Source organism: Salvelinus namaycush, chromosome 19, assembly GCF_016432855.1.
Source record: "Salvelinus namaycush isolate Seneca chromosome 19, SaNama_1.0, whole genome shotgun sequence".
Classification (NCBI taxonomy): domain Eukaryota; kingdom Metazoa; phylum Chordata; class Actinopteri; order Salmoniformes; family Salmonidae; genus Salvelinus; species Salvelinus namaycush.
In genome coordinates, this window is record NC_052325.1 from 4,508,675 (window position 1) to 4,523,479 (window position 14,805).

Genomic DNA, 14,805 nt, shown 5'->3' on the forward strand with positions numbered 1-14,805 from the left:
AACCAAATGTAGGAGTCCGAAGCACGTTTCTTCGCAATCTGCTGGAAGTGTTTGCCACCATATTGTGCAAGTGTTTGTCACATGCGAATGTAACAGGGAACCACTACTTCAAGGTCTCAAAGCGAGTGACGTCACCGTTTGAAAGGCGATTAGCGCGCACCACCGCTAACCATTTCACATCGGTTACACGAATTGCATCGGTATTAAAAATACAACCGATATACAGACCAGGGTACTGAAGGTCGGGTTTAACACACTTCCCTCTGGATTTTGTATCAGATTACCTCAGACACACGTAAAGTAAATTTAAATTAAGTTTGTTCAACATTCTGATTTGTAATGGAACTGTTCGGGAATGCTGAGCCTACATGTTAAGTGGAAAAGTATTTCACTCTCAGATTCTACAAAGAGGCACCTAAACTGCATCATTAAATTCCCAGCACCTCTCAATCAACAGAACCAAAGACATTACACAGACAGTCCTTACAGACTGACACCAGTCAGCACTATTAACATGAACAAACTGGACGTGAAAACATAAATACACTTAACTCATGCTCAGAGAATATAAGTGACAAAAAGTTTTAGCCTACATTAGTACTTGTTGAGGACAGTTAGACATGATCTATATTTCTATCCAATTGGCGACAGATTTTCATACGAATACTCTAGAATCTGCATAAGGAAAATATACAAATTTTCCCAGTGGTGCATTTCCACCAAATTTACTTTTTTACGGATAAAAATCAGTTCGTGATGATGTACACACAAAATGTACTTTTTCGCTTATGTTTTCATGTACTGAATACAAATCTAAAGTTAAATATGTTTCCATCGCATTTTCAACTCTGCCAATAGTTATGTCACAAAAACTGTGGCTTTAAATAGCAAATGTGCCTAGTCTGGCCTTGGCACGTGCGCTCTAGACAACAGCTCGTAGATAAAGTGTGGGTAGGCTGTGATGAGATTATTAAGGATAAGAGCGAGAAAAATATATTTGTCAAACGGAAGTCAAGCATCGATTATCATGTCACCAGAATAAGACTCGATATTTATTGGAAAGGAGCATCAAGATCACAGTGCACTTCCACTACCCTGTTAAGTTCATCATAATTTATTTCATCTGTAGCCTAATAAACGGCATGGTTTCCCGAGTCGGAGTGGGAGGACCACACAACATATCATCGCGTGACTCCAAATTTACTTCAATTTGATGTTTATTATATCAATATTTGAGCATAAAGGCGTTTCCGCCGCCATATCTCACATAATTAATTTTACCGACACTAAAATATCCCACCATGTCGAACTAACAAATTATCTGTCAGCATTTATAAAACTGTACCGAAACTTCCAGTTTCCATCAAAACTGTCATGATTTTTTTTTTTATACAGTATGACTTTACTCGCATAAAAACTGCGGATGTTAACGTGGTTAGTCATATGAAATGGAAGGCATTGTGTCATGTAAAAATACATCTCTGTTTTGTTACAGCAGTACCAGCATTTCAAACTAAAGCACTAACACCTGAGGAAAACGGTAGGCTACTGTTCGATCCATTGTAAGTAACGCAAATGTCTCTGAGAACCAAGTAATGGTCGAAAACCACAATGTACATTCAATCATAGAATACTTGGAACTGTTGGAATGTCCTTCTGAAATATATCCACATTTCAAAAAAGCTGATGAGCTCAGTAATTCAAATTCTCACTCAGTTACATCCAGAGGGGCAAAAATAGTAATACAGCGAAAAAATTGTGATAAATTGATTCATCAAATATCCCTCTGAAAGTTATCTGTTGAAAAAATAAAAAGTTCCCCTCTCCAGCATCTAAGAGTGGAATTGTAGAATGGAGCTAGGATGTTTAAAGGAACTAAATCTATATTTTGGATGCATATGGCCAAATGCCCAGACACTTTTTTTGCAATTTCACTTGTTTTTGAGTACCTTACCCCAACCAGTGATAACCTACCTCATATTTGTTCTGCAGTGCCAGTGTGTGGATAAAAGCAACAAAAAAACAAATGCATTCAGATGCAGGTCTTTAGATGTTGTACACATGCAATTGTGTCATTTCAAACTTTATCCACAACGTTGTATTCCATATGATGCGGTAAACCTATCCATCTGGCTGCTTCATGTTAGCCATCACATGCACACACAGAAGTATCTCTCGAGCCGTACAAAACGGAATTAAACGTTGCAGATAAAGTTCTGAATTACACAAATTACAAAACACCTAAAAGGACGTATTTGGGTGATGTTGGGGCTTTTGTTCATGTTTTCTTTTCATGCCCTGGAACCGCAGAATGAGCATGAGAACCTCTATCGCTGGTTGGGGTAAGTTTTGCAAGAAAAGTGTCTGGGCACTTCTACAACATACCATTTACATCCAAAATATAGATTCTTTAAGTGTTCAAGAATTAAAGTGGCTGTCAATGCTCGTATGGAGCAGCACTAGTGTGAGTCACTCTAGGGGAGCAGCAGATATACACAGGTTGTTTAAGGCACAGGCAACCTGCACAATCTTATCAAAAGTGAAAATGTTGGATGACCGCTCAGCGGCCGTGAAGGGAACCTCCACTGGGCCAGTCAGCATGGAGTACCTTAGCTTCACCATGGAGACGACACTCTCCACATGCCTCCGCACACTCAGCCTCTCTGGGGAAATGTCTGTCAGCGAGACATCTTCGCTCCCTTCAGACCCCTCTCCGCGATCGCAGCCAGTGATTTTCAGCAGGGCACCATGGGCCGCCACCAACTCACCAATGTCCAAATCCTTATCGGCCAGGACCACGTCTCCTGGGAGGAGCTTGCCCAGGAAGCCACACCCCTCTGCCAGGCTCTTGTCGCTGACACTCCCCGGCGACCCCCTGGAGACGAAAGTGACCACGCCCTGCGGGGCCATGCCTATCATGTATTTCAGAGTGTTGCTCCCTGCTGACGCCCCCTGCTGGTTCAAGTAAATTCAAGGAGCAATTTTTTCTGGGTTTAAATAATGACAGGCAGTACCAGTCAAAGGTTTGGACACACCTATTCATTCAAGGGTTTTTCTTTATTTGTACTATTTTCTACATTGTAGAATAATAGTGAAGACATGTGAAATAACACATATGGAGTCATGTAGTAACCAAAAAATTGTAACAAATCAAAATATATTTTATATTTACATTTCTTCAAAGTAGCCACCCTTTGCTGTGATGACAGCTTTTGCACACTCTTCAGCTTCACCTGGAATGCTTTTCCAACAGTCTTGAAGACCTTCCCACATATGCTGAGCACTTGGCTGCTTTTCCTTCACTCTGTGGTCCAACTCATCCCAAACCATCTCAACTGGGTTGAGGTCGGGTGATTGTGGACGCCAGGTCATCTGATGCAGCACTCCATCTTGGTCAAATAGCCTTTACACAGCCTGGATGTGTGTTTTGGGTCATTGTCCTGTTGAAAAACAAATTATAGTCCCACTAAGCGCAAACTAGATGGGATGGCGTATCGCTGCAGAATGCTGTGGTAGCCATGCTGGTTAAGTGTGCCTTGAATTCTAAATAAATCACATACAGTGTCACCAGCAAAGCAACCCCACGCTTCACGGTGGGAACCACACATGCAAAGATCATCCGTTCACCTACTCTGTGTCTTACAAAGACACTGCGGTTGGAAGCAAAAATCTCAAATTTGGACTCGAATGTCCATTGTCGTGGGTTCTTTGCAGCAATTCAACCACGAAGGCCTGATTCACGCAGTCTCATCTGAACAGTTGATGTTGAGATGTGTCTGTTACTTGAACTCTGAAGCAATTATTTGGGCTGCAATTGCTGAGGCTGGTAACTCTAATGAACTTATCCTCTGCAGCAGAGGTAACTCTGGGTCTTCCTTTCCTGTGGCGGTCCTCATAAGAGCCAGTTTCAACATAGCACTTGCAACTTTGAAAGTTCTTGAAAATTTCCAGATTGACTGACCTTCATGACTTAAAGTAATGATGGACTGTCTCTTTGCTTATTTGAGCTGTTCTTGCCATAATATGTATTTGGTCTTTTACCAATTAGGGCCATCTTCTGTATACCACTCCTACATTGTTACTACACAACTGATTGGCTCAAACGCATTAAGGAAAGAAAGAAATTCCACACCTGTTAATTGAAATGCATTCCAGGTGACTACCTCATGAAGCTGGTTGAGAGAATGTCAAGGGTGTGCAACGCTACCAAGGCAACGGGTGGCTACTTTGAAGAATCTCAAATATAAAATGTTTACTACATGATTCCATATGTGTCATTTCATAGTTTGTCTTCACTATTATTCTACAATTTAGAAAATAGTAAAAAAAAAAAAAAATTGAATGAGTAGGTGTGTCCAAACTTTTGACTGGTACTGTATAACAGGATATATTTACCACAGGATATATCATATATACCAAATTAGACAGGACAGATACTCACACACAACAAGTTAACTTCTGACCCGGGTTTCTCCAAGGTCACCCTGAAGCAGTCTATGATCACGGCACAGTCAGGGTAGGTCGAGTGGAGAGCTGCCGGGAGGTTCTTGCGGAGCTCAGCCCTGGAGGGCCAGAAGACAGCCGTGGGTACCAGCGTGGTGGACATGACATTAACCATTCTGAGCACCGTCCTGGTCACCGTGCCAACCTTCACGCCGAAGCGGTAGGCCAAGTCCTGATTCTTGAGGTCAAGTCGGAGACGCATTAGTGTCAGCAGCAGCTGCTGAAACATGGAGAGCTTGACCATGTTCTTGGTCCCATTCATGTGTGGTGCGAGGAGCCACATGACTGTCTCAAATACAAAGTAGTTGGGCAAGCCAGTGTAAAACCTGACCTTCTCTGGGTCGTTCCGGAATGAGGTCTCTGAGAGTGACAATTTATCCACAGACTCCCGGAGAGCCCGGTTCTCCTTCTTCAAGATCTTGAGCACGTCCTCATAGTTGTCAGGCTCTGCGGCTGACCTTTTGCCGGGCTTCCCTCCCCTGTCTTTGCTGTCGCTTGACACTGGTTCAGATTCCTCACCATTGTCACTGGTAGAGGATGAGGATGCACTCTGGGCCACGTCATGGTCCTCCTGGCTTGGTCTCCGGTCGACCACAGACCTCCCCTGGCCCTGCAGGAAGAGCAAGGCGTTGGCCGCCTCCACCTGGGCTTCCTGCTTGTCTGAGATTTCAAAGGCAGCAGTCTCTTCCTTAATTTCTGACTCCGGGGATAGGGGAGCTGATGTAAATACAGAGGGAACATAGTCTGGCGAGCGTGGATTCTTCACCTGTTTACCTGGAGTTGAAGAAAAAGAGAGAAACTTTAGTGAGGCATCATGCACAATCACATTAGAACATACAGCTGCAGTGATTTCTAGTTTAAAAAAGTAAAGAATAGCATTCACGTTTTATATGGTGGTCAGGTGCTGGTTGGGAAAACTTCAAAAGTGAATTGAATGGCACATTGATAATTTATGGACTGTTTTATTGACAACGTTCGCTGCGCACCTGAGATGAAATGAGTACTACACAGCCTGCTCCCGTCGTTTGGCAGCCAGCCTTCTCGGTTCACAGCAGCTATCCAACGCTGCTTTCTGTCGGGATCGCGTGGGAATCGGTAAAAAGACAATGATGTGCCTGGTATTCTTCTATTCCGACAGCCAGCCACCACGCACGTGTGTACCATAATAAGGCCCAAAGGGTGGTGGTTTTCCAATACAATTCTGACTCCCAAAATGGTGGCTGTTGGCAAATTAGTAAAGATACTTTTTGTGGCCTCGTTTTACATTTCCAGTGGCGTGATTCGTCGAGGAGGCTCTGTTTTATACCGTTTATCCGACGTCATCAGCACGCGACTAGTATTTATTTTCTGCTGCTACTCGTTGAAAGTTCCACTTACAATTTAGCTAAATTATCAAACGCTGTCAAGCATGGCTGTGGAATCAAGAGTCACACAATAAGAAATTAAGAAAGAACCTGAAAAACCTGTTGACAGAGAGAAGGTAGCTACTAGCTAACCAACTGCATTTGGACAATGTTAGTTCGGAACGCTAGCTACAGCTAGCTGGCTGGTTAGCTAGGTTTTGAGCAGTGGTTTATATACACTAGATAACCGACAGGGGCCGCTAAATTGAAGCCACGGTGCCACCATCTTGGTGCTCCCCTACAATTGTAAAACATATTTTGGAACCTATAGAAATTGATTTATTCATGTGTACATTCGTTTTAGCCACATTTATTATATTAGACACCTTAATGCATCATTTAAAATGGTGAGCTAAACAAAAAAATCTAAATATATAAAATGTTCCTTAATTAAAGTATACGTTTTAAGACTTACTGTTCCCACTATAACAAAAATACATGTAATTGTACTGAAAACATTAATTGAAATACTGTAGAATTCCTATGGAGGACTGCTCCCACTGGGGAGTGACAATATGGCCTCTCGATGGCCAATACATAGCATCAGTAATCCAAGGTTTATATACATTATTGGTTTTGAAGCACTCATGCCATGTTGTTCTGTTAGCTAGACCAGGTATTCCCAAACTGGTGTACGCAAAGCCAGTGAATTCTATGCGTTACAGCTGGATGAGTCAACAGACGTGGTGGGCCTGGCACAGCTCCTGGTATATGTCCGTTACGTTTATGGGGGGGGTCAATTAAGGAAGACATCCCCCCCACGGGTACGCCAAATAAAAATGTGATTCACATTTAAAAAAAAAAATGTTATTACATTTTTTCAAAAAATAATTCTTCAAATTTTCAAACAGTCCATTTATATTTTCCAAGGGGGCTATACATTTGGGTGAGGGTTTTTTGTCACCTGAGTAGCCGTGTTTCACTGCCAAAAATAAAATTAAACCATCTAGTGTTCAGCAAAATAACAACACTGTCAAATACAGGTAGCCTAGTCAAATAATGAACATCCAATCACCTTAACCGTTACCCTCTCGTGGATGAAACCTTCAGTCTTGCGCAGACATTTAGAAACGAATCATGCCAATTTAAAAAATAAGCCACAGTAGTTTTTTGAGCGAGAGTAAGACATGTATAAAAGCAACAGATACCATTAATAAGAAGGGGCTAGAAGCATCTTTATATGGTGAGCTACCGAGTGACTAGGACAGGCAAGCACCATACTATTGTGGTGTACTTAATTCTTCCTGCTGCCGCGGATATGGCTGGGACCATGCTTGGGGAAAAGGCCAAAAACTATACAGACAATGACTTCATCAAACAACACTGTTTCACAACGCCTCAGTGACATGGCTGGAGATGTTTTGAAACAATTACTGCTTTGCATACAAGCCAGTGAATTCTATGCGTTACAGCTGGATGAGTCAACAGACGTGGCGGGCCTGGCACAGCTCCTGGTATATGTCCGTTACGTTTATGGGGGGTCAATTAAGGAAGACATCCTCTTCTGCAAACCATTGGAAACCAAGACAACAGGAGAGGATATTTTCAAAGTACTGGACAGCTTTGTGACATCAAATGGACTTTGGTGGTCAAGATGTGTTGGTATCTACAGTCGTATGAAAAAGTTTGGGCACCCCTCTGAGGCTGCATAATAATTTACTCTGTCGTCACAGAAAATGATCACAGTGGCATGCCATTCATTTTCTAATAAAAGCTGAGAACTGGGGTATTGTCCAGACAAAGATTTTTAGTGTAGCAATATTAAGTTGTATGAAATTAAATCAGATGTGAAAAATAGGCTATGCAAAAATGTGTCATTCTGTTGATTTGAATACCTGTAACTACTTAGCACTGATTAATTGGAACACACAATTGGTTTGGTGAGCTCATTAAGCCTTGAACTTCATAGACAAGTGCATCCAATCATGAGAAAAGGTATTTAAAGGTGGCCAATTGCAAGTTGTTGTTCTCTTTGACTCCTCTGAAGAGTGGCAACATGGGGGCCTCAAAACAACTCTCAAATGACCTGAAAACAAAGATTGTTCAACATTATGGTTTAGAGGAAGGCTACAAAAAGCTATCGCAGAGATTTAAGCTGTCAGTGTCCACTGTGAGGAACATAGTGAGGAAATGGAAGACCACAGGCACAGTTCTTGTTAAGGCCAGAAGTGGCAGGCCAAGTAAAATATCGGAGAGGCAAAGGATGGTGAGAACGGTCCAAAACAGCCCACAGACCACCTCCAAAGACCTACAACATCATCTTGCTGCAGATGGTGTCACTGTGCATCATTCAACAATTCAGCGCACTTTGCACAAGGAGAAGCTGTATGGGAGAGTGATGCGGAAGAAGCCTTTTCTGCACACACGCCACAAACAGAGTCGCTTGAGGTATGCAAATGCACATTTGGACAAGCCAGCTTCATTTTGGAATAAGGTGCTGTGGACTGATGAAACAAAGATTGAGTTATTTGGTCATAACAAGGGATGTTATGCATGGCGGCAAAAAAACACAGCGTTCCAAGAAAAACACTTGCTACCCACAGTAAAATTTGGTGGGGGTTCCATCATGCTGTGGGGCTGTGTGGCCAGTGCCGGTACTGGGAATCTTGTTAAAGTTGAGGGTCACATGGATTCCACTCAATATCAGCAGATTCTTGGGAATAATGTTGAAGAATCAGTCACAAAGTTGAAGTTACGCCGGCGCTGGATATTTCAACAAGACAACGACCCAAAACACTGCTCAAAATCTACCCGGGCATTTATGCAGAGGAACAAGTACAATGTTCTGGAATGGCCATCCCAGACCTGAATATCATTGAGAATCTGTGGGATGATTTGAAGCAGGCTGTCCATGCTCGGCAACCATCAAACCTAACTGAACTGGAGATGTTTTGTAAGGAGGAATGGTCCAAAATACCTTCATCCAGAATCCAGACACTCATTAGAGGCTATGGGAAGCATAGAGGCTATTATTTTAGCAAAAGGAGGCTCTACTAAATATTGATGTGATTTTTCTATTGGGGTGCCCAAATTTATGCACCTGTCTAATTTTGTTTTGATGCATATTGCACATTTTCTGTTAATCCAATAAACCTCATTTCACTACTGAAATATTACTGTGTCCATCAGTTATTTGATAGATCAAAATGAAATTGCTGATCCAAACACCCAATTATTTATAAATGGAAATCATGGAAATTGTCAGGGGTACCCAAACTTTTTCATACGAATGTATATTGATGGCGCAAAAGCCATGACAGGGAGACATAGTGGAGTGGTAACGCGGGTGCAAGCAGTTGCTCCCGACGCCACTTGGATACACTGCAGCATCCACCGAGAGGCTCTTGCCAAGGGAATTTCTGACAGCTTGAAAGACGTTTTGGACACTACAGTGAAAATGGTTAACTTTGTTAAAGCAAGGCCCCTGAACTCTCGTGTATTTTCTGCACTATGCAATGATATGGGCTGCGACCATGTAACGCTTTTACAACATACAGAAGTGTGCTGGTTATCAAGGGGCAAAGTATTGACACATTTTTTTTAAATTGAGAGACGAGTTTTCTTTACTGACCAATTTTCACTTGTCTGACTGCTTGCATGATGACGAGTTTCTCACACGACTGGCCTATCTGGATGATGTTTTTTCTCGCCTGAATGATCTGAATCCAGGATTACAAGGACACTCCGCACTATATTCAATGTGCAGGGCAACATTGATGCTATAATTTAAAAAGTTGGAGCTCTTCTCTGGCTGCATTAACAAGTACAACACACAGGTCTTTCCATCCATGTATGATTTTTGTTGTGTCCAAATGAACAAGATTCCGGACAATATAAAATGTGATATAGCGAAGCACCTGAGTGCGCAATTACGCAGGTACTTTCCAGAAATGGACGACACAAACAACTGGATTCGTTATCCCTTTCATGCCCTGCCTCCAGTCCACTTTCTGATATCTGAACAAGAGAGCCTCATCGAAATTGCAACAAGCTGTTCTGTGAAAATTGACTTCAAATCAGAAGCCACTGCCAGATTTCTGGATAGGGCTGTGCTCACAGTATCCTGTCTTGGCAAATTGTGTGGTTAAGACACTAATGCCCTTTGCAACCACATACCTATGTGAGAGTGGATTCTCGGCCCACACTAGCATGAAAATTAAATACAGGCACAGACTGTTTGTGGAAAATTTATTAAGACTGAGACTCTCAAATACAACCCAACATTGCAGAGTTATGTGCATCCTTTCAAGCACACCCTTCTCATTAACCTGTGGTGAGTTATTCACAATTTTTGATGAACAAGTAAGGTTTTATATGTAAGACGGCTAAATAAAGCACAAAATTATTGATTATTATATTATTATTTGTGCCCTGGTCCTATAAGAGCTCTATCACTTCCCACGAGCCGGGTTGTGACAAACTCACTCATTCATATGTTTAATAAATGTATCGTATAGTGTGTGTGTGTGTGGCAGGCTTACGATGGCAAAAAACACAACATTTGAGAGTGCACTGACCCTGGTGCTACAGGGGGTACGCAGCTGGAGGTTGAATGTTTGAAGGGGTACGGGACAGTAAAAAGTTTGGGAACCACTGAGCTTGACTGAAGACTTGTGCTACCTTTCTACAGGCATTTGAACCAGCCATGCTATAACATACCTGATTCTACTTTCCAGCTGCTTCGCAGGACCTTGATTAGTTGAATCAGGTGTTATAGGGCTGGAGGATAAGCCTGCACACCCAGTAGCTTTTTAGGTGGAAGATTGAAAAAGTCACAGGTGGCCAAACAGTGGGAGGCATAAAGAAATGCCTATGGCTTTGTACACAGCGGCAGGCTTGCATGTATTGGAGTTCTGATGATTGTGTCGGAATCAATGTGTGTAAAAAAAAATTGCCTACAGACGTGTCCACTTCTGAGAGTATTCACCACCACTAGTGGCAGGCATCACAGGATGCACGAGTTTGGTAGAGGGAACGTTCCTTCCAGCGAGCTCCAGATTTACACCTGGTAAGACTATCAATCACCAGCTTTTCAGAATAGACACTAGATTAGACGATGTCGGTCAGAATACCTAAAATTACATTCAGAAGCTGTCCCTCCCCTTTGTTTATGAAACTGTATTTCATTTAATTCAGGTTGAACGCTACGCTGAAAGAGCTCACAAGTCTTGTGAAAGAAGTCTACCCTGAAGCTCGGAAAAAAGGCACATGTTTTGGCTTTGCCATAGTCTACATTGAACCTAAGCGACAAGGTTACAGGTAACTGATGATTTTCATTCACAGAACTGCCTTGTAAGATCAATGAAGACACAGAAAACACTTAATATGGTTCCTATTGGTTTGTTTCAGGGTGAAGGAGATAGGCAACACAGTGTCTGAACAGAAGGGTTCAGATGATGCCATGACCTTACAGTCACAGCGATTTTGGATTGGAAACTACCTGGACATCGCCATCACCCCTCCCAACAGAGCACCCCTTCTACCAGGGCGCATGAGACCCTATTGATACCAGAGGGCCTGTCTGGTTTAAAGGTCCCACAATCGCATAGAAGTTGTATGATAGGAGATCCAGGTTTTTACAGAGTTAAAAAAAAAATAATATTCAAATTGTGTTCAAGTACAAATCAATTGTACTAACATGTCCTCCTTTGGTTATGTTTTTGAATTAATGTAATGTTTAATGTTTAATTTACAATTGGTGTAGTTTGTATGCATTTTATAATTCTGACCTGTAATTTAGCTTGATTGTTGCAAAATCTCTCATTCCTAAACTAAGCCATCATGCTCATAATAATGTATTTATATTATGGAGGTCATATACATTTACATTTAAGTCATTTAGCAGACGCTCTTATCCAGAGCGACTTACAAATTGGACAAGTCAGTTAAGAACAAATTCTTATTTACAATGACAGCCTAGGAACAGTGGGTTAACTGCCTTGTTCAGGGGCAGAACGACAGATTTGTACCTTGTCAGCTCAGGGATTTGAACTTGCAACCTTTCAGTTACTAGACCAACGCTCTAACCACTAGGCTACCCTGCCGCCCCAGATATATATAGATAAAGAGGGATATACATCTATCTATCTAGGTTTTCCACTAGATGTTGGAACATTGTGTGGGGATTTGCTTCTATTCAGCCACAAGAGTATTAGTGAGGTTGGGCGATTAGAACCTGGTTCGCAGTCGGCGTTCCAATTCATACCAAAGCTGTTTGATGAGGTTGAGGTCAGGGCTCTGTGTATGCCAGTCAAGTTCTTCCACATTGATATCTGAACCATGAAAAAACAGCCCCAGACCATTATTCCTCCACCAAACTTTACAGTTGGCAAAATGCATTGGGGCAGGTAGCATTCTCCTGGTGTCCGCCATACCCGGATTCGTCCGTCGGACTGCCAGATGGTGAAGTGTGATTTATCACTCCAGAGAACACATTTCCGGAGTCCAATGGCGGTGAGCTTAAAACCACTCCAGCCGACGCTTGGTATTGAGCATGGTCATCTTAGGCTTGCGTGTGGCTACTCGGCCATGGAAACCCATTTCATGAAGCTCCCGAAGAACAAATATTGTAATGACGTTGCTTCCAGAGGCAGTTTGGAACTCTGTAGTGAGTTGCAACCGAGGACAGACTATTTGTACGCGCTTCAGCACTCGGCAGTCTCGATCTGTGAACTTCTGGCCTACCACTTTGCGGCTGAGCCATTTTTACTCCGTTTCCGCTTCCCAATAACAGCACTTTCAGTTGACCGGGGAAGCTCTAGCAGGGCAGAAATTTTACGAACTGACTTGTTGGAAAGGTGGAATCCTATGACGGTACCACATTGAAAGTCACCGAGTTCTTCAGTGAAGCCATTCTACTGCCAATGTTTGGAGATGGATATTGCATGTCTGTGTGCTCGATTTTTATACACCTGTCAGGAATGGGTGTGGCAGACATAGCCAAATCCACTAATTTGAAGGGGTGTCCACATAATTAAAAAAATATAAACTCAGCAAAAAAAGAAACGTCCTCGCACTGTCAACTGCGTTTATTTTCAGAAAACTTAACGTGTAAATATGTGTATGAACATAACAAGATTCAACAACTGAGACATAAACTGAACAAGTTCCACAGACATGTGACTGACAGAAATTTAATAATGTGTCCCTGAACAAAGGTGGGGTCAAAATCAAAAGTAACAGTCAATATCTGGTGTGGCCACAATGCTGCATTAAGTACTGCAGTGCATCTCCTCCTCATGGACTGCAACAGATTTGCCAGTTCTTGCTGTGAGATGTTACCCCACTTTTCCACCAAGGCACCTGCAAGTTCCCGGACATTTCTGGGGGGAATGGCCCTAGCCCTCACCCTCCGATCCAACAGGTCCCAGACGTGCTCAATGGGATTGAGATCTGGGCTCTTCGCTGGCCATGGCAGAACTGACATTCCTGTCTTGCAGGAAATCACGCACAGAACGAGCAGTATGGCTGGTGGCATTGTCATGCTGAAAGGTCATGTCAGGATGAGCCTGCAGGAAGGGTATCACATGAGGGAGGAGGATGTCTTCCCTGTAACGCACAGCGTTGAGATTGCCTGCAATGACAACAAGCTCAGTCCGATGATGCTGTGACACACCGCCCCAGACCATGACGGATCCAAATCGATCCCGCTCCAGAGTGCAGGCCTCGGTGTAATGCTCATTCCTTCGACGATAAACGCGAATCCGACCATCACCCCTGGTGAGACAAAACCACGACTCGTCAGTGAAGAGCACTTTTTTCCAGTCCTGTCTGGTCCAGCGACGGTGGGCCTTTAGGCGACGTTGTTTCCGGTGATGTCTGGTGAGGACCTGCCTTACAACAGGCCTACAAGCCCTCAGTACAGCCTCTCTCAGCCTATTGCGGGCAGTCTAAGCACTGATGGAGGGATTGTGTGTTCCTGGTGTAACTCGGGCAGTTGTTGTTGCCATCCTGTACCTGTCCCACAGGTGTGACGTTCGGTTGGACCGATCCTGTGCAGGTGTTGTTACACGTGGTCTGCCACTGCGAGGACGATCAGCTGTACGTCCTGTCTCCCTGTAGTGTTGTCTTACAGGCTGACTACACCGCTCGGGTCACGTGCATGAGCGTTGCAAAATACATTTAGAAATCTATATTATTCAATTATTGCACCCACTGCTCGCGCGTGCGAACGAGCGTCTGCGTTGCCAAGGGCTAAAATAGAAGTCAGTTCTAGTTCTGAAGTCCTGCCTCTCCTATCTCCTCATTGGTTTATAGAAGCAGGTACCCACGTGCCATCTCCTCATTGGTTATACCCACGTGGGTGACTGAAAGACGAAATAGGTCGGTGGTGGTAATGTACGTAATTTATGAAAGTTGCCAGATCTGGGGAGAGTTACCAAAAACCTTTGCAGCATTGAAGGTCCCCAAGAACACAGTGGCCTCCATCATTCTTAAATGGAAGTTTGGAACCACCAAGACTCTCCCTAGAGCTGGCCGCCCAGCCAAACTGAGCAATTGGGGGAGAAGGGCCTTGGTCAGGGAGGTGACCAAGAACCTGATGGTAATGCTGACAGAGCTCCAGAATTCATCTGTGGAGATGGGAGAACCTTCCAGAAGGACCAACATCGCTACAGCACTCCGCCAATCAGGCCTTTATGGTAGTGGCCAGATGGAAGACACTCCTCAGTAAAAGGCACATGATGGCCAGCTTGGAATTTTGGCACCTGAAGGACTCAGACTATTATAAACAAGATTTTCTGGTCTGATGAAATGAATGCCAAGTGTCACGTCTGGAGGAAACCTGGCACCATCCCTACGGTGAAGCATGGTGGTGGCAGCATCATGCTATGGGGGTGTTCTTCAGCAGCAGGGACTGGGAGACTAGTCAGTATTGAGGGAAAGATGAATGGAGCAGAGA

The 14,805-nt window shown here is 43.4% G+C and overlaps 1 protein-coding gene and 1 pseudogene across 2 annotated transcripts; one reads left to right on the plus strand and one right to left on the minus strand.

Moving 5' to 3' along the window:
• Nucleotides 1-1,357: 1,357 nt before the first annotated feature.
• LOC120064074 lies at nt 1,358-5,883 on the minus strand. Of its 2 annotated transcripts, none has more exons than XM_039014407.1 (3): nt 5,490-5,883; nt 4,442-5,277; nt 1,358-2,952 (listed from the first exon to the last, which is right to left on the minus strand). In XM_039014407.1, exons 1-3 carry the CDS (start codon nt 5,665-5,667, stop codon nt 2,470-2,472), a joined length of 1,497 nt encoding a protein of 498 aa, XP_038870335.1. In that variant the 5' UTR covers nt 5,668-5,883; the 3' UTR covers nt 1,358-2,469. The 2 variants fall into 2 exon arrangements, with proteins under 2 accessions (XP_038870335.1, XP_038870334.1); XM_039014406.1 differs by having other exon boundaries at nt 1,358-2,955.
• A 28-nt stretch (nt 5,884-5,911) lies between these two features.
• LOC120064075 lies at nt 5,912-11,412 on the plus strand (annotated as a pseudogene).
• Nucleotides 11,413-14,805: the final 3,393 nt, after the last annotated feature.